The sequence below is a fragment of the Salvelinus alpinus genome, chromosome 11, assembly GCF_045679555.1.
Source record: "Salvelinus alpinus chromosome 11, SLU_Salpinus.1, whole genome shotgun sequence".
NCBI classification, from domain to species: Eukaryota; Metazoa; Chordata; class Actinopteri; order Salmoniformes; family Salmonidae; genus Salvelinus; species Salvelinus alpinus.
The window spans coordinates 31,594,371-31,618,766 of NC_092096.1; the positions used below are offsets into that span (position 1 = coordinate 31,594,371).

Genomic DNA, 24,396 nt, shown 5'->3' on the forward strand with positions numbered 1-24,396 from the left:
GTTGTTGATATCAAAAGACTGATGAGGCAAACTGACATTCACCTGATAAAATGCCATGATTCATTAAAAAAATATATCAATGACAACTCCAGCATAGACATAACACCTATGTTCACAAATTTCTGATGTGCCTCCAAGAAGGGTAATGCTGCATCTGGGAAAAAATGTAAGGTTTAAAAGGCAGCTACAGGAAATAAATGTTGCAGAACAGGAAATGTGTGGCACATACTTCTTCAGAGACCGTTTTAAGTCCAAAATAAACAACACAAATTAATGTAGCCTATAAGCTTTTTAATTCAACAAGAACATTGCGATAGAACAAGAAGCACAAATTGAAGAACTACACTGTTGGAGTTTGGACCCTAAGATTTTCACTGTATCCGCAATTATACCTGCAACCCTGTACATGTGACTATTAAATACTGAATCACTCTGGTGATTATACTGCGGGAGAAGCCATGAGACTATCCAAATCAGGGTTGGAGTAACTGAAATTATTTTCTATTAGGAAGATCCTGAATTAAAAAGTAATTGACCCCCAATCCTGATCCAAGTCAACAGATTAAAACCATGTTCTCTTGAGAGCATACTGTACCTGACAGTGGAGGATGTTTCACTGGTTTACCTAACACACCTCACTGAACATAGTTCCACAGATTCACTTTATGAATTTCCGGTCCACAGATTTTCTGGGAGCCTTCAGTCACACAACCGGCTTGTATGCATGGCTGTTAGGACTGCAATGCTGGTACCTCCCAAAATAGACCATGTATGACATTCCATGATTTGAAAAGACTTTAGACCCTGTACTTGATATGCTGTGTATCATGTAATAAGTGTTTGTATAGTCCCAGTATGTCTGATCAGAGGAAGGGAGGATCATAGAGGGAGGAAGGTAAACTCAGTGAGCAGCAGTCCTGAACAGCAGAGACCCTCTTCTCCGTTCAAGTCAATTATCTCACCATCCCCCATCATGTCGCCCCTCTGCACCACAGAGATATGACAGAATGGTGGGATAATGCAGCATTCTTCAGACAACACAGAGGAACCCTGTGCTGCCCTACATAACGACCGTACAGCCAATGACATGGAATTGTGACAAAGTTGAATACTGTTGTATATTACTGTAGCCACAGTGAAAGGTGTGAAAATGTGAGAAAATCAACTCCTTTTGGAGGAATGTCTTCTGCGACGGCTGGTGTGACTGTTTCGTCGCGTGAGCTCAGATGGCTCGGAGTGCGACCGCTCGTGCGCCTTCAGGAGACGCAGGTATCTGAAGGCTTTTCCACACTGGCCACAGCTGTGGCCCTCGCCTGTGTGTTTAAACTTGTGCTCCCTCAGGTGCGTGTGTAGTTTGTAGGTCTTCCCACACTCGTCGCAGCTGTAAGGGCGTTCGTTCGAGTGCAGCCCCCGCTTGTGTATGCGGAGGCCCCCGCTGTCTTTAAAGGTCTTGTCGCATATGTCGCATCTGTAAGGTTTCTCTGAAGAGTGCCTGCGTATGTGGGCCTGGAGTAGGCTGTTGTTGCCAAACATCTTCTGGCAGACGGGGCAGGGGAGCTTGGGACTGGGGTCATGGTCTTTTTGGTGTCTCTTTAGGTCAAACTCATAAACAAAGGTCCTTCCGCACTGGGCACACAGGAACTGGCGGTTCCCAATGTGGTAGCCCATGTGTCTCTTTAACAAGCTTGGCATAAAGAAACGCAACCCACACTGCTCACAGGCGTACGGGCGGTCCATGGTGTGCCAGCGCTGGTGGGCAGACAGCTGGAATTGGGTTGGGAAACTCTTCGGACAATGAGTGCAGAAATAGGTATTCTCACTTGTATGACAATCCATGTGTCGTTTGCAGTACTGTACCTGCGTGAAACCCTTGCCACATATGGTGCATTTGTATGGTCTAGCATCCGTGTGGACACGATGGTGATTCTGAAGGCCAACCTTTCTCCGAAAGCACTTGCCGCACTCGTCGCAGCTAAAGGGCCGCACGTCAGAGTGAATTTTCATATGGTTGGTCAGGAGTGCCAACGTCCTGAAGAACCTGCTACAATCGCTGCACTTGAAAGGTTTCTCCCCGGTGTGTATGCGGAGGTGATCCTCCAGCCGTCCCCGAGACAGAAAACGCTTCCCACACTCTTGGCAGGAGTTGGTTGCAGGGTTTCTCTTTTTCGAGCACGCTACTCGTAGTGGCTTTTGCACCCTCTTCCTTTGGATAATGGAACTCTCAAAGAGATCGACCTCTGTTTCCTGACCCCCGATCACCACACTGCTTCCGAGACCTGTGTCGGCCGACTCCATCTCCTTGTCCAAATGATCGTTTTGTGGAAGGGGTGGCAAGGAATGGAGTGATAAAGTGTAACTGGCTATATGGGAGACCCACTGGTCGACACTCGTTAGCTCGACCGGCTGGTTATCCGTGGCAGGGAGGACTATCTGTGAAGGAGAGGCTTCAGTGTTGGAAGTACTCATTAGTGATACAAGCTGTTGCTGTCTCATTGTTTGCAACATACTCCTTACTGTTGGTGCCCCTTTTGATGGTGCCCCTCCCACCAGCCCGCTAACACCTTGAGGACTAGAACAGACCACGGCGCTCTCTGGCAGTACATCGTCTTCTCTCTCCACAGTACTATCTTCTCCAGCATGGTCAGAGTCTTCTGACATCATTCCCAGATCCTCCAAGTTACTGAAGGAGGCAGGGTTCATGACGCTTAGAGCGGCATCTAATGATTCTGATGGCTCGTCAAAATCTGGCTCCATTGATGGCATTCCACACGCGAGGCGGAAGGACAGCGAGGACAGCACACAGTCACCCACAGAAGAAGTGACAGGTACTGAGAGAAAGGGACAAATATAGAAAAATGACATTCTGATTGGTTGAATGTGAAAGCCTAGGAATAAGCATGTTGACATTAATACCATTGAAAAACTATTTCACATTCCTGTAAATACAGCTAGTTCAAAGTGATCCATGACAGTTTGGGGAAAACTACATTGTTCTTTGTTTATCTGTTGATAATTCTACTTAACATTAACAGGAAGGAGAAGATATGATTAAAGTAAGCCTACCAAACTGAATCTTATTTAGCAGGTTCTGGTGCTGGAGGAGAATCTTCAGGTGCTCAGGGTCAGACACAGACTTTCCACACTCCTCCAGGTCAGAGGGGGCAGCACTGATAATGGACGCTATCTGAGAAGAGTTAGAAGCTAAGATCAGCAACCAGGGGGTTTCTTAGAATGCGCAGGATAAACAACATTATGGCTTGTGTTGGCAAGTATACAGCTGTCTAACAATGTCAACATTAGATATGATTGGCGAATTGTTAGTTATAGACTTGTTGTGTAACAGTTCATTACCTGGGAGAGATCTGGCACAGATAGCAGTCGTTCCAGTCTGAGGACCAAGCCTCCCACAAGGGCCTGCAGTGCTGTGTCATACTTGGAGCCATACTGTGTATGAAACTCCTCCTACAGGGAAGGAAAGAAAATAATTTAGGTCAGTGTCTTTGAAATGACAAAGTGGACAGTGTGAGAGGAAAGGGAGAAAGTGTGCCGAACCTGGAAGAAGTGCTTCCTCTCATAAGGGTTTTTCAGCAGGGTTTGGACCAGCGCCACGAAGTTAGCCTGTGACTCCTCCACTTCTGCATCTGGCTGCTGTAACACAAATTGGGAATCATTTGATACAAAGTACAGCCACTTCGGTCATCAGAATTACATGTGTTACTTAAAAAGAGGGGTATTGAGTATGGGTGACAGGGCTTGTAGAAGTCATAAGTCTAGCCTGAAAACAACTTTTATCTCTTACCCCATCCGTGTTTTCACTTTGCAGATCTAAAGAATCAGATGAGTGACAGCAAAGCAAGACAGATGGCAGAAAGCTCCTGCAACCCCACTGGAAGGTGTTAACACTTGTATGTCGTTTAAACTTATGCAGTCCCCTCAGATCTATACACTGCAGAGCTAAAGGCTATTTTCAAACCAGAGTACAGCGCATATTTTACCCTCTTTTAAGTGTATGTCGCTCCAGCCTTGGTTTTTGTGGGTTAATGATATTGACAGTCATTCTTGAATATGTTGTTTTACAGGTGTGAGTTGTTCACTGGTATGGGTCAGAATTTCCACACTGTCACACAGGAGAGAGAAATATTCTTACCCCCAAGATGTTCATCTTTTCCAGGAGACGTTGGATGTCCTGAAGGTTGGGTGGGTCCTTGCGGAACAACTCCAAGATCATCTAAAATAATGGGACAAAATTGTATATGATTTTTCTAATACACAATGTGTCAAAACCACCCCTCCCATGACCACATATCATGTCACTCACCCTTGCTCTCAGGCCCAGGATGAGTTGAGCCCTCTGTTTGTAACTCAGCAACTTTGGAACTGCTTCAGTCACCACAGTTACAAACTCCTCGACCTTCCCATAGTGCATCACATTGCGTTGATTCACCACATGCCATACAAATGAATACATCAGCCGCAGCGGGGAAACCAATAGTCGCAAAGAGGAGAGAGGAAGTGGGGGAGCTATAGCAAGACGATAGAACAACATGTTAGGGTGTGTGGCTTCATCCTCTAGGCTTTTTAGCAACAAATACCTCCAGCAACATGGCTAACTACCTAGCAAACTTAAATTTAGAAGGGATGCCAAAATAGACATTAGTTTTACACTAAGCTATCCATTGAAGATAAAAATCGGGTCTATAGCCAGGTTCACATTTGTAAAATTGAATAGATTGCCAATACATGGTTAGCAAGTGTCGTATAATGTATCCTACCCGTACTGGCTGTACTCTTCTTGACTCGTTTGTCCATGCCGGAATGTTACCAAATATGTACGATAGGCAGAAATCTAACAGTAAAGGTAACTAGCATACTGGACAGCTATCACCAAGTCACTGACGATTTTTTTGGGTGAAATTGGCGACAACGGGAAACGGAACCAAAACCAGAACAGAGTTTTGACCAGACTATTAACAATAAGATTGGCAGCATAACATCATTACTGCCACCTATCGTGCTGGAATAAGAGCCGCAATTGAATCCTACTGCTCTCTTTTCTTGAAATTACATTTTTAGGTTAAAACACGAATTTCATAATTTTTCTGTATATATTTGGTTGAGTATGAATCTTTATTTTGTGGCTTAATAAACACCTTAAATGTATTATAAAAAGTCATCACACAGTACCGTTCTAGCATACATTTGGTTACCTTTGCTGTGAATAAAATAGCAAAACAAGTGAGTAGTGGCACACAATTGTGACTTTATTTGCCTTTATCCAACACCAAATGTGCATATTTTTTGCAAAGGCTTCCGGCAATCATTGACTACTCTCAAAAAGAGAAATACGTGAGTGGCTGTCAATGTACATCTTATGTCATTGGAATTTCAACCTATCCAAAAAATAATCATCACAAACAAATATGTTTTAATGACACAATCATTCATTGTTATCTAACAGGAGATATGTTTGTTGCTGCATTAATTAAGCCAGACATTATATTATTTTTCAGTGTTCAGTCTATTTAGGGAATCCTGAATTATGGTCCAAAATGATCAAAAATCTAAAGTCTACAACAAAAAATGAGAAATATTATTACAGCTATTGGCAATTTGTCAGGACATTAAAAATAGCATCCCCGACAGTGTGGAAGGCAGCCACTGTGCAGTAAATCAACTCATTTTGGAGGAATTTCTCCTGCGACGGCTGGTGTGACTGTATTTCCTTGTCTGCTCAGATCGCTCTCCTGAGTGCAACCGTTCATGCGCCTTCAGAAGACGTGGTAACTTGAAGACCTTTCCACACTGGTCACAAGGGTGCCCCTCCGCCGTGTGGTGGATAATTATGTGCTCCTTCAGGTGCTGATTCAGCTTGTACGTCTTCCCACACATGTCGCAGTGGTAAGGGCGTTCGCCCGTGTGCAGACGTTTGTGACTGCTCAAGCTGCTGCTCTGTTTAAAGGTCTTGTCGCATATGTCACATCTGTAAGGTTTTATAGAGGTGTGCGTAAACATGTGGGCCTTAATGAGTCCGTTGCTGCCAAACACCTTCTGGCAGACAGGGCATGGGATCTTGGGCTTGGGGCCATGGTCCCTTTGGTGTTTCTTCAGGTCAAACTCATAAACAAAAGTCTTTCCACACTGGGCACAGAGGAACGGGCGGTTCCCAATGTGATAGCCCATGTGCCTCTTCAGCCCACTGGGATGAAAGAAGCGCATCCCACACTGCTCACAGATGAACGGGCGCTCCATGGTGTGCCAGCGCTCGTGGACAGACAGCTTGTATTGGGTTGGGAATCTCTTCTGACAATGAGTGCAGGGAAAGTTATTTTCACTTGCATGAGACTGGATGTGTATTCTGCAATAAAATGCTTGGCTGAAGCCCTTTCCGCAGATGGTGCATTTGTGTGGTTTTGCACCCATGTGGATGAGCTGATGCTTCTTCAGGTCAGCCTTTTTCCGAAAGCCCTTGTCACACTCATCACACTTAAATGGCCGCGCTTCAGAGTGATTTTTCATATGAGTGGTCATGTATCCTAAGGACCTGAAGGCCCTGCCACACTCCGTGCACTTGAAAGGTTTCTCTCCTGTGTGAATGCGTAGGTGATTTTCCAGCTGAGACGGATAGACAAAACTCTTCCCACACTCCTGGCAAATTATGGTTGCCTCAGGGATTTTCCTCTTCGAGGGTACAGTTATTCTTTGTGGCTTGGGCGGCCGTCTCCTTCGGATAACAGCCCTCTCGAAGAGATTGGCTTCTGTTTCCTGACCCCCAATTTCCACACTGCTTCCAAGACACGTGTCACCTGACCGGATCTCCTTGTCTTCATCGTTTTGTGGAAGGGGTGGCAAGGAAGGGAGCGAGATAGTGTTACTTGCAATGTGGGAGACCCACTGGTGGACACTCGCTAGCTTGACTAGCTGGTTATCTGGTTGGTTCCCATTGGTGACCGTTTCAGGGATGACAATATGTGAAGGAGAGTCTTCGGTGATGAAAGTATTCATCAGTGTTACAAGCTGTTTGTCGCCCTCTGTCGGCAGCATGCTCTCTACTGTTGGTGCCCCCCCCACTGGCCTGCTTATACTTTCAGGAGTAGGTGAGACTATGTCGTTCTTTGACAGTGCATTGTCTTCTTCACTGTGGAGTACTGCATTCTTCGCCCCACATGCGTTATCTCTGGCATTCTGCTCTTCTCTCTCCACAGTAGTTACTGCTCCAGTGTGGTCCGATTCATCTGACATCATTCCCAGATCCTCCAAGTCCCTGAAAGAGGCAGGGTTCATGATGCTTAGAGCGGCTTCTAATGATTCCGCTGGCTCGTCAAAATCTGTCTGCATGGACTGCATTCCACAGGTTAAGCGGAAGGACAGCGAGGACAGCACACAGTCCCCTACAGAGGACGTGACAGGTACTGAGAAAAAGGGACAAATACAGATTTAAAAAAATATATTACACCACATTCTGTTTGTTTGAACTTGAAAGTATTGGGCATGTTTAGATTAATACCATTTCAAAGTAATTCAAATTCCTGTAAATACAGCTGGTTCAAAGTTATCAATAGAGTGAACCATGGCAGTTTGACAAAAAGGGAAAACTACATTGTTCTTTGTTTATCTGTTGATAATTCTACTTAACATTAACAGGAAGGAGAAGATATGATTGAAGTAAGCCTACCAAACTGAATCTTATTTAGCAGGTTCTGGTGCTGGAGGAGAATCTTCAGGTGCTCAGGGTCAGACACAGACTTTCCACACTCCTCCAGGTCAGAGGGGGCAGCACTGATAATGGACGCTATCTGAGAAGAGTTAGAAGCTAAGATCAGCAACCAGGGGGTTTCTTAGAATGCGCAGGATAAACAATATTATGGCATGTGTTGACACGTACACTACTGTTCAAAAGTTTGTGGTCACTTAGAAATGCCCTTGTTTTTGAAAGAAAAGCACATTTGTTGTCCATTAAAATTACATCAAATTAATCAGAAATACAGTGTAGACATTGTTAATGTTGTAAATGACTATTGTAGCTGGAAACTGATATAGCTGGAAGCTGGAAACTGAATATATACATAGATGTACAGAGGCCCATTATCAGCAACCATCACTCCTGTGTTCCAATGGCATGTTGTGTTAGCTAATCCAAGTTGATCATTTTAAAAGGCTAATTGATCATTAGAAAACCATTTTGCAATTATGTTAGCACAGCTGAAAACTGTGGTGCTGATTAAAGAAGCAATAAAACAGGCCTTCTTTAGACTAGTTGAGTATCTGGAGCGTCAGAATTTGTGGGTTCGATTACAGGCTCAAAATGGCCAGAAACAAATAACTTTCTTCTGAAACTCGTCAGTCTATTCTTGTTCTGAGAACTGAAGGCTATTCCATGCGAGAAATTGCCAAGAAACTGAAGATCTCGTACAACGCTGTGTACTACTCCCTTCACAGAACAGCGCAAACTGTCTCTAACCAGAATAGAAAGAGGAGTGGGAGGCCCTGGTGCACAACTGAGCGAGAGGACAAGTACATTGGAGTGTCTAGTTTGAGAAACAGATGCCTCACAAGTCCTCAACTGGCAGCTTCATTAAATAGTACCCGCAAAACACCAGTCTCAACGTCAACAGTGAAGAGGTGACTCCGGGATGCTGGCCTTCTAGGCAGAGTTGCAAAGAAAAAGACATATCTCAGACTGGCCAATAAAAATGAAAGATAAGATGGGTAAAAGAACACAGACACTGGACAGAGGAAGATTGGAAAGAAGTGTTATGGACAGACGAATCTAAGTTTGAGGTGTTCCGTTCACAAAGACGAACATTCATGGAAGAAGGAAAAAATGAAAAGATGCTGGAGGAGTGCTTGACGCCATCTGTCAAGCATGGTGGAGGAAATGTGATGGTCTGGGGGTGCTTTGGTGGTGGTAAAGTGGGAGCTTTTTACAGGGTAAAAGCAATCTTGAAGAAGGAAGGCCATCACTCCATTTTGCAACGCCATACCATACCCTGTGGCTTAATTGGAGCCAATTTCCTCCTACAACAGGACAACGACCCAAAGCACAGCTCCAAACTATGCAAGAACTATATAGGGAAGAAGCAGTCAGCTGGTAGTCTGTCTATAATGGAGTGGCCAGCACAGTCACCGGATCTCAACCCTATTGAGCTGTTGTGGGAGCAGTTTGACCGTAGGGTACGTAAGAAGTGACCATCAAGCCAATCCAACTTGAGGGAGGTGCTTCAGGAAGCATGGGGTGAAATCTCTTCAGATTACCTCAACAAATTGACAACTAGAATGCCAAAGGTCTGCAAGGCTGTAATTGCTGCAAATGGAGGATTCTTTGAAGAAAGCAAAGTTTGAAGGACACAATTATTATTTCAATTAAAAATCATTATTTATAACCTTGTCAACGTCTTAACTATATTTCCTATTCATTTTGCAACTAATTTCATGTATGTTTTCATGGAAAACAAAGACATTTCTAAGTGACCCCAAACTTTTGAACAGTAGTGTATATAGTCGTCTAACAATGTCAACATTAGATATGATTGGTGAAGTGTTAGTTATAGACTTGTTGTGTAACAGTTCATTACCTGGGAGAGATCTGGCACAGATAGCAGTCGTTCCAGTCTGAGGACCAAGCCTCCCACAAGGGCCTGCAGTGCTGTGTCATACTTGGAGCCATACTGTGTATGGAACTCCTCCTACAGGGAAGGAAAGAAAATAATTTAGGTCAGTGTCTTTGAAATGACAAAGTGGACAGTGTGAGAGGAAAGGGAGAAAGTGTGCCGAACCTGGAAGAAGTGCTTCCTCTCATAAGGGTTTTTCAGCAGGGTTTGGACCAGCGCCACGAAGTTAGCCTGTGACTCCTCCACTTCTGCATCTGGCTGCTGTAACACAAATTGGGAATCATTTGATACAAAGTACAGCCACTTCGGTCATCAGAATTACATGTGTTACTTAAAAAGAGGGGTATTGAGTATGGGTGACAGGGCTTGTAGAAGTCATAAGTCTAGCCTGAAAACAACTTTTATCTCTTACCCCATCCGTGTTTTCACTTTGCAGATCTAAAGAATCAGATGAGTGACAGCAAAGCAAGACAGATGGCAGAAAGCTCCTGCAACCCCACTGGAAGGTGTTAACACTTGTATGTCGTTTAAACTTATGCAGTCCCCTCAGATCTATACACTGCAGAGCTAAAGGCTATTTTCAAACCAGAGTACAGCGCATATTTTACCCTCTTTTAAGTGTATGTCGCTCCAGCCTTGGTTTTTGTGGGTTAATGATATTGACAGTCATTCTTGAATATGTTGTTTTACAGGTGTGAGTTGTTCACTGGTATGGGTCAGAATTTCCACACTGTCACACAGGAGAGAGAAATATTCTTACCCCCAAGATGTTCATCTTTTCCAGGAGACGTTGGATGTCCTGAAGGTTGGGTGGGTCCTTGCGGAACAACTCCAAGATCATCTAAAATAATGGGACAAAATTGTATATGATTTTTCTAATACACAATGTGTCAAAACCACCCCTCCCATGACCACATATCATGTCACTCACCCTTGCTCTCAGGCCCAGGATGAGTTGAGCCCTCTGTTTGTAACTCAGCAACTTTGGAACTGCTTCAGTCACCACAGTTACAAACTCCTCGACCTTCCCATAGTGCATCACATTGCGTTGATTCACCACATGCCATACAAATGAATACATCAGCCGCAGCGGGGAAACCAATAGTCGCAAAGAGGAGAGAGGAAGTGGGGGAGCTATAGCAAGACGATAGAACAACATGTTAGGGTGTGTGGCTTCATCCTCTAGGCTTTTTAGCAACAAATACCTCCAGCAACATGGCTAACTACCTAGCAAACTTAAATTTAGAAGGGATGCCAAAATAGACATTAGTTTTACACTAAGCTATCCATTGAAGATAAAAATCGGGTCTATAGCCAGGTTCACATTTGTAAAATTGAATAGATTGCCAATACATGGTTAGCAAGTGTCGTATAATGTATCCTACCCGTACTGGCTGTACTCTTCTTGACTCGTTTGTCCATGCCGGAATGTTACCAAATATGTACGATAGGCAGAAATCTAACAGTAAAGGTAACTAGCATACTGGACAGCTATCACCAAGTCACTGACGATTTTTTTGGGTGAAATTGGCGACAACGGGAAACGGAACCAAAGCCAGAACAAAGTTTTGACCAATTAAAACCAAGATTGGCAGCATAACAACATTACCGCCACCTACCGTGCTGGAATAAGAGCCGCAACTGAATCTTCTCGTTTCTTGAAATTACATTTTTAGGTAAAAACATGAATTTCATCATATATATCTGGATAAATATGAATCTTTATTAATTAACTTTTGTGGCTTAATACACTTTAAATGTATTATAAAAAGTAATCGCACAGGACCATTCTAGCAAATACTAGGTTTCCCTTGCTGTGAATGTTTTCAACTAAAACAGCAAAACAATTGAGTAGTGGTACACAATTTTGCCTTCATCCAACACCAAATGTTGTGCATATTTTTTGTAAAGGCTTCCGGCAACCATTGACTACTCTCAAAAAGAGAAATACGTGAGTGGCTGTCAATGTACATCTTATGTCATTGGAATTTCAATAACCTATCCAAAAAAAAAAGCATCACAAACAAATATGTTTTAATGACGCAATCATTAATTGTTATCTAACAGGACATATGTTTGTTTCTGTGTGAATTAAGCCAGACATTCTACTATTTGTCAATGTTCAGTCGAGGGAATCCTGGATTATGGTCCAAAATGGTCAAATTTACGAAAAAAATCTGGACATAATTACAGCCAATGGCACTGGATTTTTTGACAAAGTTAAACTTGTGTCAGAACAATAAAACTAGCATTCCAGTCATTGTGTGTGTGGAGGATAGCCACTGCAGAAAATCAACTCATTTTGGAGGAATGTCTCCTGCGACAGCTGGTGTGACTGTATTTCCTTGTCTGCTCAGATCGCTCTCCTGAGTGCAACCGCTCATGCGGCTTCAGAAGATGTGGTAACTTGAAGACCTTTCCACACTGGTCACAGGGGTGCCTCTCCGCTGTGTGGTGGATAATTATGTGCTCCTTCAGGTGCTGATTCAGCTTGTACGTCTTCCCACACATGTCGCAGTGGTAAGGGCGTTCGCCCGTGTGCAGACGTTTGTGACTACTCAAGCTGCTGCTCTGTTTAAAGGTCTTGTCACATATGTCACATCTGTAAGGTTTTACAGAGGTGTGCGTAAACATGTGGGCCTTAATGAGTCCGTTGCTGCCAAACACCTTCTGGCAGACAGGGCATGGGATCTTGGGTTTGTTGCCATGGTCCCTTTGGTGTTTCTTCAGGTCAAACTCATAAACAAAAGTCTTTCCACACTGGGCACAGAGGAATGGGCAGTTCCCAATGTGATAGCCCATGTGCCTCTTCAGCCCACTGGGATGAAAGAAGCGCATCCCACACTGCTCACAGATGAACGGGCGCTCCATGGTGTGCCAGCGCTCGTGGACAGACAGCTTGTATTGAGTTGGGAATCTCTTCTGACAATGAGTGCAGGGAAAGTTATTTTCACTTGCATGAGACTGGATGTGTATTCTGCAATAAAATGCTTGGCTGAAGCCCTTTCCGCAGATGGTGCATTTGTGTGGTTTTGCACCCATGTGGATGAGCTGATGCTTCTTCAGGTCAGCCTTTTTCCGAAAGCCCTTGTCACACTCATCACACTTAAATGGCCGCGCTTCAGAGTGATTTTTCATATGAGTGGTCATGTATCCTAAGGACCTGAAGGCCCTGCCACACTCCGTGCACTTGAAAGGTTTCTCTCCTGTGTGAATGCGTAGGTGATTTTCCAGCTGAGACGGATAGACAAAACTCTTCCCACACTCCTGGCAAATTATGGTTGCCTCAGGGATTTTCCTCTTCGAGGGTACAGTTATTCTTTGTGGCTTGGGCGGCCGTCTCCTTCGGATAACAGCCCTCTCAAAGAGATTGGCTTCTGTTTCCTGACCCCCAATTACCACACTGCTTCCAAGACACGTGTCACCTGACCGGATCTCCTTGTCTACATCATTGTTTTCTGGAAGGGGTGGCAAGGAAGGGAGCGAGATAGTGTTACTTGCAATGTGGGAGACCCACTGGTGGAAACTCGCTACTTTGACCGGTGGGTTACCCGGTTGGTTCCCAATGGTGACCGTGGCAAGGATGACTAATTTGACTATCTGTGAAGGAGAGGATTTGGTGAAGGAACTACTCATCAGTGATACAAGCGGTTGGTGTCTCTCTGTTGGCAGCATACTCCTTACTGTTGGTGCCCCTTTTGATGGTGACCCTCCCACTAGTCCGCTAACACCTTGAGGACTAGACGCGCTCTCTGGCAGTGCATTATCTTCTTCACTGTCACACACTGCATTTTTCGCCCCACTTCCGTTATCCCTGGCACCCTCTTCTCTCTCCACAGTACTATCTTCTCCAGCATGGGGCGAGTCATCTGACATCATTCCCAGATCCTCCAGGTCACTGAAGGAGGCAGGGTTCATGACACTTAGAGCGGCTTCTAATGATTTTGATGGCTCGTCAAAATCTGGCTCCATTGATGGCATTCCACAGGCGAGGCGGAAGGACAGCGAGGACAGCACACAGTCACCCACAGAAGAAGTGAGAGGTACTGAGAAAAAATTCAATATGAAAAATATTTAAGTACATTACATTTAAGGATATTGTGCAAATTAAAAAGACTAGGCTTTTTATATATATTCCTGTTAAAAAAATCATTAAATGGTTCATAATGAAGTGAAAGGTCCCGTATGTAGCTTTGTGCGCGACCCAACCAAATGTACATAGAAATGTCAGTTATAGATCTGTCTTTCTCATTGTAAGCAAGTCTGAAAAGTGGTATATCGGTTCTATGCGTGCTATTTCTATGCCTTCCGTCCTTAAGTTTAGCTTTTGCATCTTTTTATTTAAGGTTTTGTAAACTTGTAATGTTCTTTGTTTAGCTGTTTATAAATCTACTGTACATAAACAGGGAGGATAACAGATAATGATTGAAGTAGAGACTCCAAAGCTTCCTATGGACTGTTTTCAAGCCTACCATTTTTGTTGAACTGGGTTTTATTTAGCAATTTCTGGTGCTGGAGGAGGATCTTCAGCTGCTCAGGGTCAGACACAGACTGTCCACACTCCTCCAGGTCAGAGGGGGCAGCACTGATCATAGATGCTATCTGAGAAGGAGAGGAAGAACCAAAGATCAGCAAAAGGGAGGTGGCTTAGCATGTGAGGTAAAGACAATAATATGGCATGTGTTGACATAAATTGTTATCTAATAATGACAAAATGTTGGTATGATCAGTGAACTGCTAGTTATAGACTTGTCATTTACCAGTTCAATACCTGGGAGAGATCTGGCACAGATAGCAGTTGTTCCAGTCTGAGGACCAAGCCTCCCACAAGGGCCTGCAGTGCTGTGTCATACTTGGAGCCATACTGTGTATGGAACTCCTCCTACAGGGAAGGAAAGAGTGACAGTGTCTATGAGAGAACCTACCTGAATGACGAGCCGCTAAATGCAAGTCAGAAGAAATGAAGAGAGAGAAAGTATGTCAAACCTGGAAGAAGTGCTTCCTCTCATAAGGGTTTTTCAGCAGGGTTTGGACCAGCGCCACGAAGTTAGCCTGCGACTCCTCCACTTCTGCATCTTGCTGCTGTAACACAGAATGTGAATAATTTGATACAAGTATAACTTTTCTGGTTATCTGAATTAAGCTAGTAAAATGAGTAGCTGTTACACCCTTTGAATGTATGCAGGAGAGAGAAAAATGTACTTACCCCTGAGGATGCACTGATGTTCATCTTTCCCAGGAGACGTTGGATGGCCTGAGGGTTAGGTGGACACAATCCTTGCGGAACATCTCCAAGATCATCTAAATAATGGGAATCATGGCGATATTGAGTAAACTTGCATCTTCCCCGCCCACCTTACACACATCTAGTGTCTACTGGCATTGATACAAATGTGTCAATCAAAGCATAATAAACCACCCCTCCCATGACCACACAACATGTCACTCACCCTTGCTCTCAGGCCCAGGATGAGTTGAGCCCTCTGTTTGTAACTCAGCAACTTTGGAACGGCTTCAGTCACCACAGTTACAAACTCCCCGACCTTCCCATAGTGCATCACATTGCGTTGATTCACCACATGCCACACAAATGAATACATCAGCCGCAAGGGAGAAATCAAGAGTCGCAAAGAGGAGAGAGGAAGAGGGGGACCTATGGAAAGAAGAGAGAACCCAAAAATTTTTTTTGTCTACAACATCAAGCCTATACAAAATATTATGATAAGACTATACCACAGATGGGCGTTATAATCTTTGGCTTTACTATATTTAGCAGCAATAGATAGCTACATTTAGAAAGGAAGCCAACATGACATTAACATGAAATGAATGTAGTTAACTATACAAGTAAATTACTTTACAGTTCACTTAGGGCTGCCTGTAAGTTGAATTTAAGCTACTCTAGCTAACATTAACGTTAGCCAGGGTTAATAGACAGTTTAGAAACAACCCCTGCCCTACCCGTACTGACAGTAGCTTTGACTCGTTTGTCCATGATGGAAAAGTTGTTATCAAATGTATGTATAGATAATAAACAACAAAATCTAACAGCATACAGTGAGGGGGGGGTGAGGGAGCTGTGAGGGAGCTGCTCTCCCGTAGGGGTGGATGGGCAAAGAGACCAGAAGTGGCAGAATACAGTGAGGGAGCTGCTCTCCCGTAGGGGTGGATGGGCAAAGAGACCAGAAGTGGCAGAATGGAGTGCTCGGGTTGGGGTGTAGGGTTTGAGCATAGCCTGAAGGTAGGGAGGGGCAGATGCGTGTCGCCACCTGGGTGTCAGAAGGGGTGGAGGAGAAAGGTAGTTGAGTGTCATCCGCATAGCAATGAAATGAGAGACCATGTAAGGATATGACAGAGCCGAGTGACTTGGTGTATAGATAGAAGACGGCCCAGAACCAAGCCCTGGTGGACATCGGTAGTGAGAGTATGTGGTGCAGACAAAGATCGTCTGCATGTCACCTGGTAGGAGCGGCCTGCCAGGTAGGATGGAATCCAAGAGTGTACAGAGCCTGAGATGCCCAGTTCTCAGTTCGGTTAACTTTGTTAAAGCAAGGCCCCTGAACTCTCGTGTATTTTCTGCACTATGCAATGATATGTGCAGCGACCATGTAACGCTTTTACAACATACAGAAGTGCACTGGTTATCAAGGGGCAAAGTATTGACACGTTTTTTTAAATTGAGAGACGAGCTTCAGGTTTTCTTTACTGACCATCATTTTCACTTGTCTGACTGCTTGCATGATGACGAGTTTCTCACACGACTGGCCTATCTGGGTGATGTTTTTTCTTGCCTAAATGATCTGAATCTAGGATTACAGGGACACTCCGCAACTATATTCAGGGACAAAATTGAGGCTATGATTAAGAAGTTGGAGCTCTTCTCTGTCTGCATTAACAAGGACAACACACAGGTATTTCCATCATTGTATGATTTGTTGTGTGCAAATGAACTCAAGCTTACGGACAATGTCAAATGTGATATAGCGAGGCATCTGAGTGAGTTGGGTGCGCAATTTCTCAGGTACTTTCCCGAAACGTATGACACAAACAACTGGATATGTTATCGCTTTCATGCCTTGCCTCCAGTCCACTTACCGATATCTGAACAAGAGAGCCTCATCGAAATTGCAACAAGCAGTTCTGTGAAAATTGAATTTAATGAGTATACTGCCTTGGCAAATCACGCTGTTAAGACACTGATGCCCTTTGCAACCACGTACCTATGTGAGAGTGGATTCTCGGCCCTCACTAGCATGAAAACTAAATACAGGCACAGACTGTGTTAGGAAAATGATTGAGAATCTCTCCAATACAACCCAAAATTGCAGAGATATGTGCATCCTTTCAAGCACACCCTTCTCATTAACCTGTGTTGAGTTATTCACAATTTTCAATTAACAAATAAGGTTTTATATGTAAGATGGTTAAATAAAGAGCAAAATGATTGATTATTCTAATATTATTATTTGTGCCCTGATCTTATAAGAGCTCTTTGTCACTTCCCACGAACCGGGTTGTGACAAAAACTCACACACATTCTTATGTTTAATAAATGTATCGTATAGTGTGTGTGTGTGTGGCAGGCTTACAATGATGGCAAAAAAACATTTGAGAGTGCGGTGACCCTGGTACTAGAGGGGGTACGCAGCTGGAGGTTGAATGTTTGAAAGGGTACGGTACTATAAAAAGTTTGGGAACCAATGATCTAGGAGGATGAGAACAGAGGAGAGAGATTCAGCTTTGGCAGTGCAGAGCCTCCTAGAATTGGAGGAAAGGGAGACAGAAAAGGGAACAAAGTATAGACCTGGAGGGGTTTGCAGTGAGATTAGTAGGTGAACAGCCTCCCATAAAGATGAGGTCAAGCGTATTGCCTGCTTTGTGAGTGGCAGGGGACTGGGAAAGGGTGAGGTCAAAAGACAAATCATGTACAGGAAACGCTCCAGTCTGGTTTTTAGACCCCATCATTGTACTGAAACTGCACTTGTGAAGGTGTAAATTACTTTTGAATGGCGTCAGACCAAGGCTCTGCATCTGTTCTTGTGCTCCTAGACCTTGGTGCCGCTTTTGACACCATCGATCACCACATTCTTTTGGAGAGATTGGAAACCCTAATTGGTCTACATGGACAAGTTCTTGCCTGGTTTAGATCATATCTGTCAGAAAGATATCAGTTTTTCTCTGTGGATGGTTTTTCTCTGACAAATCAATTGTACGTTTCTGTGTTCTTCGAGGTTCCGTTTTAGGACCACTATTGTTTTCACTATATATTTGACCTCTTGGTGATGTCATTCGGAAACACAATGTCAACTTTCAATGCTATGCGGACCACACACAGCTGTACATTTAATTGCCTACCCTGGAAGTCTGTGTTTCAAACTTAAGGAAGTGGTTGGCGGCAAATGGTTTACTTTTAAACTTGGATAAAATAGAGATGCTAGTTCTAGGTCCCAAGAAACAAAGATATACGCTGTTTGATCTGACAATTAATCTTGATGGTTGTACAATCATCTCAAATAAAACTGTGAAGGACCTCTGCGTTACTCTGGACCTAAACTCTCTTTCGACAAACATATCAAGAATATTTCAAGGGCAGCTTTTTTCCATATTTGTAACATTGCAAAAATCAGAAACGTTTGTCCAAAAATTATACAGAGAAGCTAATCCATGCTTTTGTCACTTCTAGATTAGACTGCTGCAATGCTCTACTCTCCGGCTACCCAGATAAAGCACTAAATAAACTTCAGTTAGTGCTAAATACGGCTGCTAGAATCTTGACCAGAACCCAACATTTTAACATATTGCTCCAGTGCTAGCCTCTCTACACTGGCTTCCTGTTAAGACTAGGGCTGATTTCAAGGTTTTACTGCTAACCTGCAAAGCGTTACATGGACATAATAATGTCTGGAACGGTGTGAATGGAATGACACCATTCCACCAATTCTGCTTCAGCCATTACCACGAGCCCCCCCTCCCATCCTCCCCAATTAAGGTGCCACAAAACTCCTGTGGTTGGTCCATATAAACAGGATGCAACCGTAACAGACAGTCCATGAAGCGTTGTATGTGAACGTGAGTAGATTACCTTGAAAACAACAATCTTGGACACAGTCCCCAGTTCTTATTATACCTCAGTGATTCAGTTAGTGTTGCTGCCAAGAACAAGAAAGTAATCTTAACATCCAACTGGAAGTTTTTGTGCGGCATAGAAGCTGGCAGCATTACCGCCACCTAGCGTGCTGGAATTTGACGCGTAGACTATGAAAAACAATGTAAAACCTATAGCGCAGGAAAGGCCTACTCTTGAATACACAAATACTTTTTAGGCCAACACAAATGTCTGGATGGTTTATACACTTTGCACACTTGCTCTGTCAGTGTTACTTTTCTGTGTTCTGTCTGAACCAACCTTACCTAATGTAGTATCGTGATCTATATCCGCTATATTAGTTACTATGCTGTTACTAAGCAGTAATGTATTACGGCAGTGTTATGTTACGACACCTAATAGACAGTGCACATGCGCACTATTGGGCTGTAGGACACGAGATGTTCTTACTAAACTACACTAACTGTACTCCCGTATCCTGCCTGGTACTTTTCTCCACAACACAAATATTGCAGTGGAGATAAGGTGATTAAGCTTCTTTTCCGCCAGTAGAAAACGGTTTATTCTAAGCACTGCAACAGGTACGGTGTTCGGGAGCTGCCAAGTAGCCTATTGGAGTTGAGAACAGCGACACTGCCCTCTGGTGGTTAAATTAAGAACTGACGTTGAACCCATCGAAAATAGGCATCTCATTTGAGAAATATTGTAAAAATATATATAAAAAAAGAAGAAACGTGCAGATAATAAAGAAATTGCAGAAACTCTGAAATGGAGAAAGTGAAGAATTAGATGAACATTTTTGAAAATGAAGCAATACAAGGAATGAGGAAACTGAAAAATTAACTGTGAAAATGGCAACCATTGGTCGAGTACCAGAGTTTGAGGCTACAAAAGAGGATTTTGATTCCTATTTAGAGAGTTTTGAGCATTGTCTCAAATTAAATCTTATGATGAAAAGAAAGCAGATGTATTTCTCAGTGTTTTGGGTCCAACTGAGTATGGATTGCCGAAAGGCCTCATTGAACCAAAAAAGCAGTGGAGTTGACCTATGCAGAACTGACTGAAACTCTTTCAAGGCATTTCAAGCCTAAGCCAATTCTCATTGCAGAACGTTTCAGATTCTACCAACGTCACCAGAGTCAAGGGGAAACCGTGGCTGACTACATCCTTGCTTTGAAAAGACTGGCAAGTACATGTGAGTTTGCACAATTTCTTGATGACGCTCCCCGAGACAAGTTTCTATGTGGTCTCACAAGTGAAGCATATCACAGAAGGCTTCTGTCAGAGAAGGACCTGACTTTCAAGAAAGCCTGTGATATCGCACTTGAACTCGAGCTTGCACACAGGGATAATATTGAGCTATCAGGACATGCAGAACGTCAGAAAGGATTTCACAAGGTTAGTGACACACGTGGAGGAAAAGGCTCACAAAAGTCACACTTTTCTCATTCCCGTCCTCAAGGCTACACAAGAACACAGCAGCCCATATCACAAAGGTCTAAGCTAAGTTGCTACAGATGTGGGGGAGATAATCATCAGCACAGTGAATGTCGATTCCAAAATGAAAAGTGCCACAATTGTGGAAAGGTTGGACATTTACAGAGAGTATGTAAAGCTCCAAAATGCACAGCAAGAGCGCACAAGGTGTCAGACGCAGCACAAGAAGAGGAAGGCACAGCTGGATCAGTATTGGAACTGTTCACAGTGTACACAGCTCAACAACAAAAAGATGGAATCTATCTCAGCATGGAGTTAGCTGGAAATCTGAAGCGACTGTATCTTGTTCCTGAGAGAATCTACAAAGAAAAACTGAGCGAGTGCCCTCTTCAGCCAATGTCCATCTGCCTTTCATCATACACTGGTGACACTATTCCTGTGTTAGGGCAGATCCAGGTACCAGTCTGGTATGAGGGGAATGAGTGGACACTACCGCTTATCATTGTTAAAGGAGAGATACTAGCCTGCTAGGCAGAAACTGGTTACAGAACATCAAGCTGAACTAGGGAGAAATCATTAGTCTGAGAAATGACAAACCAGTGAGTCAGGCTACACTCACTAACATGCTGGAGAAGCACAAAGATATTTTTAAAGATGGCGAGATAGAAATCACAACTTCATTTTAAGAATGTGAAATGTCAGAAAAATAGTAGAGAGAACAATCTATTTAAACTTTTATTCATTTCTTCACATTCCCAGTGGGTCAGAAGTTTACATACACTCAATTAGTATTCGGTAGCATTGCCTTTAAATTGTTTAACTTGGGTCAAACGTTTCGGGTAGCCTTCCACAAGCTTCCCACAATAAGTTGGGTGAATTTTGGCCCATTCCTCCTGACAGAGCTGGTGTAACTGAGTCATGTTTGTAGGCCTCCTTGCTCGCACACGCCTTTTCAGTTGGGATTGAGGTCAGGGCTTTGTGATGGCCACTCCAATACCTTGACTTTGTTGTCCTTAAGCCATTTTGCCACAGCTTTAGAAGTATGCTTGGGGTTATTGTCCATTTGGAAGACCCATTTGCGACCAAGCTTTAACTTCCTGACTGATGTCTTGATGTTGCTTCAATATATCCACATAATGTTCCTCCCTCATGATGCCATCTATTTTGTGAAGTGCACCAGTCCTTCCTGCAGAAAGCACCCCCACAACATGATGCTCCCACCCCCGTGCTTCACGGTTGGGATGGTGTTCTTCAGCTTGCAAGCCTCCCCCTTTTTCCTCCAAACATAACAATGGTCATTATGGCCAAACAGTTCTATTTTTGTTTAAGCAGACCAGAGGACATTTCTCCAAAAAGTATGATCTTTGTCCCCATGTGCAGTTGCAAACCGTAGTCTGGCTTTTTTATGGTGGTTTTGGAACAGTGGCTTCTTCCTTGCTGAGCGGCCTTTCAGGTTATGTCGATATAGGACTTGTTTTACTGTGGATATAGATACTTTTGTACCCGTTTCCTCCAGCATCTTCACAAGGTCCTTTGCTGTTGTTCTGGGATTGATTTGGACTTTTCGCACCAAAATACGTTCATTTCTAGGAGACAGAACGCGTCTCCTTCCTGAGCGGTATGACGGCTGCTCGGTCCCATGGTGTTTATACTTGCGTACTATTGTTTGTACAGATGAACGTGGTACCTTCAGACGTTTGGAAATTGCTCCCAAGGATGAACCAGCCTTCTGGAGGACTACAGTTTTTTTCGGAGGTCTTGGCTGATTTCTTTTGATTTTCCCATGATGTCAAGCAAAGACGCACTGAGTTTGAAGGTAGGCCTTGAAATACATCCACAGGTACACTTCCAATTGACTGAAATTATGTCAATTAGCCTATCAGAAGCTTCTAAAGCCATTACATCATTTTCTGTTTAAAGGCACAGTCAACTTAGTGTATGTCAACTTTTGACCCACTGGAATTGTGATACACTGAATATAAGTTGAATAATCTGTCTGTAAACAATTGTTGGAAAAATTATTTGTGTCATGCACAAAGTAGATGTCCTAACCGACTTGCCAAAACTATAGTTTGTTAACAAGAAATTTGTGGAGTGGTTGAAAAACAAGTTTTAATGTCTCCAACCTAAGTGTATGTAAACTTCCGACTTCAACTGTATATATATACATACATACATCTATACACCTTTTTTTTTTATGTACCTTTATTATTCCCCGCAAACCTTACCACCCCTCCCCCAATTGGAGTAAACTAATAAATAATAACACTTAGGCTTCTATCTTCAGTTTATACATACTATACACATTTTACAGACACAATCTATTTTACAATAGTTATATTTTGTTTGTTTTTAGTCCTGGCCTTCCTCTATTTCTGATGTCCATCCAGTTTGATTTCTATTTGTATCTGTGCTGTTTCACAACAGTTCTGAACCTATATACATTTTACAGACCCCGTATGTTTTACATTTGTTATCTTGTTGTTATTAGTCCCCACCCTTCAGCTCCATTCAACCCCTCCCATCTATCTCTTAACACCATCCATTCTGGATTTCTATTTGCCATATATTTCTCAACTGTGCTGTGATGGTTCACAAAAGTACTGCACCTTTCTATTCTCTTAGTTTCTACAGATTGTCAATTAAAGATAAACATTTTTGCTAAAATAATTATTATATTATTGATCGATTGACTGTGACTTTTCAAATCACCAGTATTGCTATCTGCAGCGTTAATTCTAGGTAAATGTTGCAGTTCTTCAGCCATTCCTGGACCTGTGACCAAAAACGAGCTACATATGGACAGTACCAAAATAAATGATCAAATGACTCTGCCTCCTTGCAGCAAAATCTGCAGAGCTGGGAAGATTGTTCTTACTAAACGAGATATTCTTACTAAACGAGACTAACTGTGCTCCCGTCTCTTGCCTGATAATTTTTTCCACAGCACAAATATTACACCTAAATGTGCATAAATACACACTCACAATGGCATATTAACTGATATTATATTCAGATTGGACCTTGACCGTACCTGTATTTGTCATGATAATCCTTGTCATGATAAATATTAATATTGAATTTCAACACAACATTTGTGAAAGTCCCCAGTAGGCAGATTTAGATCACTTCCTCTACAGCTGAGGGAGGTTTTTGTATGGCTCTGTATCACTGTGTGAACGGAGTAGCTTCATGCTGCTGACAGTAGTAATCTCCTGCATCTTCAGCTTGAACTCCACTGATGGTCAGAGTGAAATCAATATCATATCCAGTGCCTTGATATCGACCAGATGTGAAACCTGTGTTAAAGTCGATGATGAATTTAGGAGCTTCTCCAGGTTTTTGATGGTACCAGGCTAAGTCATCGTCAATGGCACTACTGGCTTTACAGCTGATTGTGGCAGACTCTCCAGACTGGACCATGATAACTGCAGGAGTCTGGGTCAATAGAATGTCCCCTGCACAGCCTGGAAGAGATAAACAAATATTAATTTGCGGTCTTTGATTTAGATTAAACCTGTTTCAGTTCAAATACGAATATTAGAATAAAGACTTTCTGTTCAAATTAGGATAATAATATTAAAATAGAATGCTTTAAGGTCAATTACTGAAGTAATTCCAAACTTACCATTTGTGTAAAATGCAAGGACCAAGATAGTTACGGAGATAAAAGTCATTTTTGTCTTATGTTGTGTTGCTTCTATAAAGGACACGTTTAACTCACGGGGCTATAAACACTTTAAGAACACTGAAGCATGTGTTGTCAATGCAAATTGTCTTCATATGCAAATGGTGCAACAGTCTGATGATACAGGACACCTGTGATATGAATGCGGTTGACAACTCATCAGTGAGATGACCAGAATTGTAGTGTGGTTTATTTATTCATTAAAAAAGCAGTATCAATACTGTCCCATATAAGACAGACACTAATATAAAAACATTGTCTAGATATATTTTTGTTCACTTTAGAGTTACAGTATCTTCCTTCCCTTGTAAATACATCTGGCACCTTGTTTTTCTTCTTCTCCATGCGTTTCGTACCACCTCCCCTATTGGCTCCTAACGTCCTACACAGACACAGACAAAATGTACTTTGTTAAGTAACCTTGTGTGTGCCTGATCAAAACCTTACAACAAGTAACAAGTGAGTGATTTGTCACATGAGTTGTACGTTCATCCTCCTCCATGTTGTCTGACTCATATATGCTACCAACCACTCTGTGCACTCTCACCGAGCAACTT

The 24,396-nt window shown here is 42.9% G+C and overlaps 3 protein-coding genes across 5 annotated transcripts; all 3 read right to left on the minus strand.

Moving 5' to 3' along the window:
• Positions 1–276: 276 nt before the first annotated feature.
• Positions 277–4,946, minus strand: LOC139533986 (uncharacterized). Its single transcript, XM_071332559.1, has 7 exons — positions 4,773–4,946; positions 4,319–4,521; positions 4,148–4,228; positions 3,553–3,648; positions 3,352–3,462; positions 3,064–3,184; positions 277–2,828 (listed from the first exon to the last, which is right to left on the minus strand). The coding sequence occupies exons 1-7, from the start codon at positions 4,807–4,809 to the stop codon at positions 1,162–1,164; spliced, it is 2,316 nt and encodes a 771-aa protein (XP_071188660.1). The 5' UTR covers positions 4,810–4,946; the 3' UTR covers positions 277–1,161.
• A 294-nt stretch (positions 4,947–5,240) lies between these two features.
• LOC139533985 (uncharacterized) lies at positions 5,241–11,170 on the minus strand. Its single transcript, XM_071332558.1, has 7 exons — positions 10,994–11,170; positions 10,540–10,742; positions 10,369–10,449; positions 9,774–9,869; positions 9,573–9,683; positions 7,673–7,793; positions 5,241–7,409 (listed from the first exon to the last, which is right to left on the minus strand). The coding sequence occupies exons 1-7, from the start codon at positions 11,028–11,030 to the stop codon at positions 5,671–5,673; spliced, it is 2,388 nt and encodes a 795-aa protein (XP_071188659.1). The 5' UTR covers positions 11,031–11,170; the 3' UTR covers positions 5,241–5,670.
• Positions 11,171–11,311: 141 nt separating this feature from the next.
• On the minus strand, positions 11,312–23,965 carry LOC139533987 (zinc finger protein ZFP2-like). 3 transcript variants are annotated; one of them, XM_071332561.1, is made up of 8 exons: positions 23,780–23,965; positions 23,186–23,618; positions 15,059–15,261; positions 14,815–14,909; positions 14,595–14,690; positions 14,380–14,490; positions 14,081–14,210; positions 11,312–13,654 (listed from the first exon to the last, which is right to left on the minus strand). In XM_071332561.1, exons 4-8 carry the CDS (start codon positions 14,836–14,838, stop codon positions 11,901–11,903), a joined length of 2,115 nt encoding a protein of 704 aa, XP_071188662.1. In that variant the 5' UTR covers positions 14,839–14,909; positions 15,059–15,261; positions 23,186–23,618; positions 23,780–23,965; the 3' UTR covers positions 11,312–11,900. The 3 variants fall into 3 exon arrangements, with proteins under 3 accessions (XP_071188662.1, XP_071188661.1, XP_071188663.1); XM_071332560.1 differs by lacking the exons at positions 23,186–23,618; positions 23,780–23,965 and adding an exon at positions 18,691–18,833; XM_071332562.1 differs by lacking the exons at positions 14,815–14,909; positions 15,059–15,261; positions 23,186–23,618; positions 23,780–23,965 and having other exon boundaries at positions 14,369–14,490; positions 14,595–14,623.
• Positions 23,966–24,396: the final 431 nt, after the last annotated feature.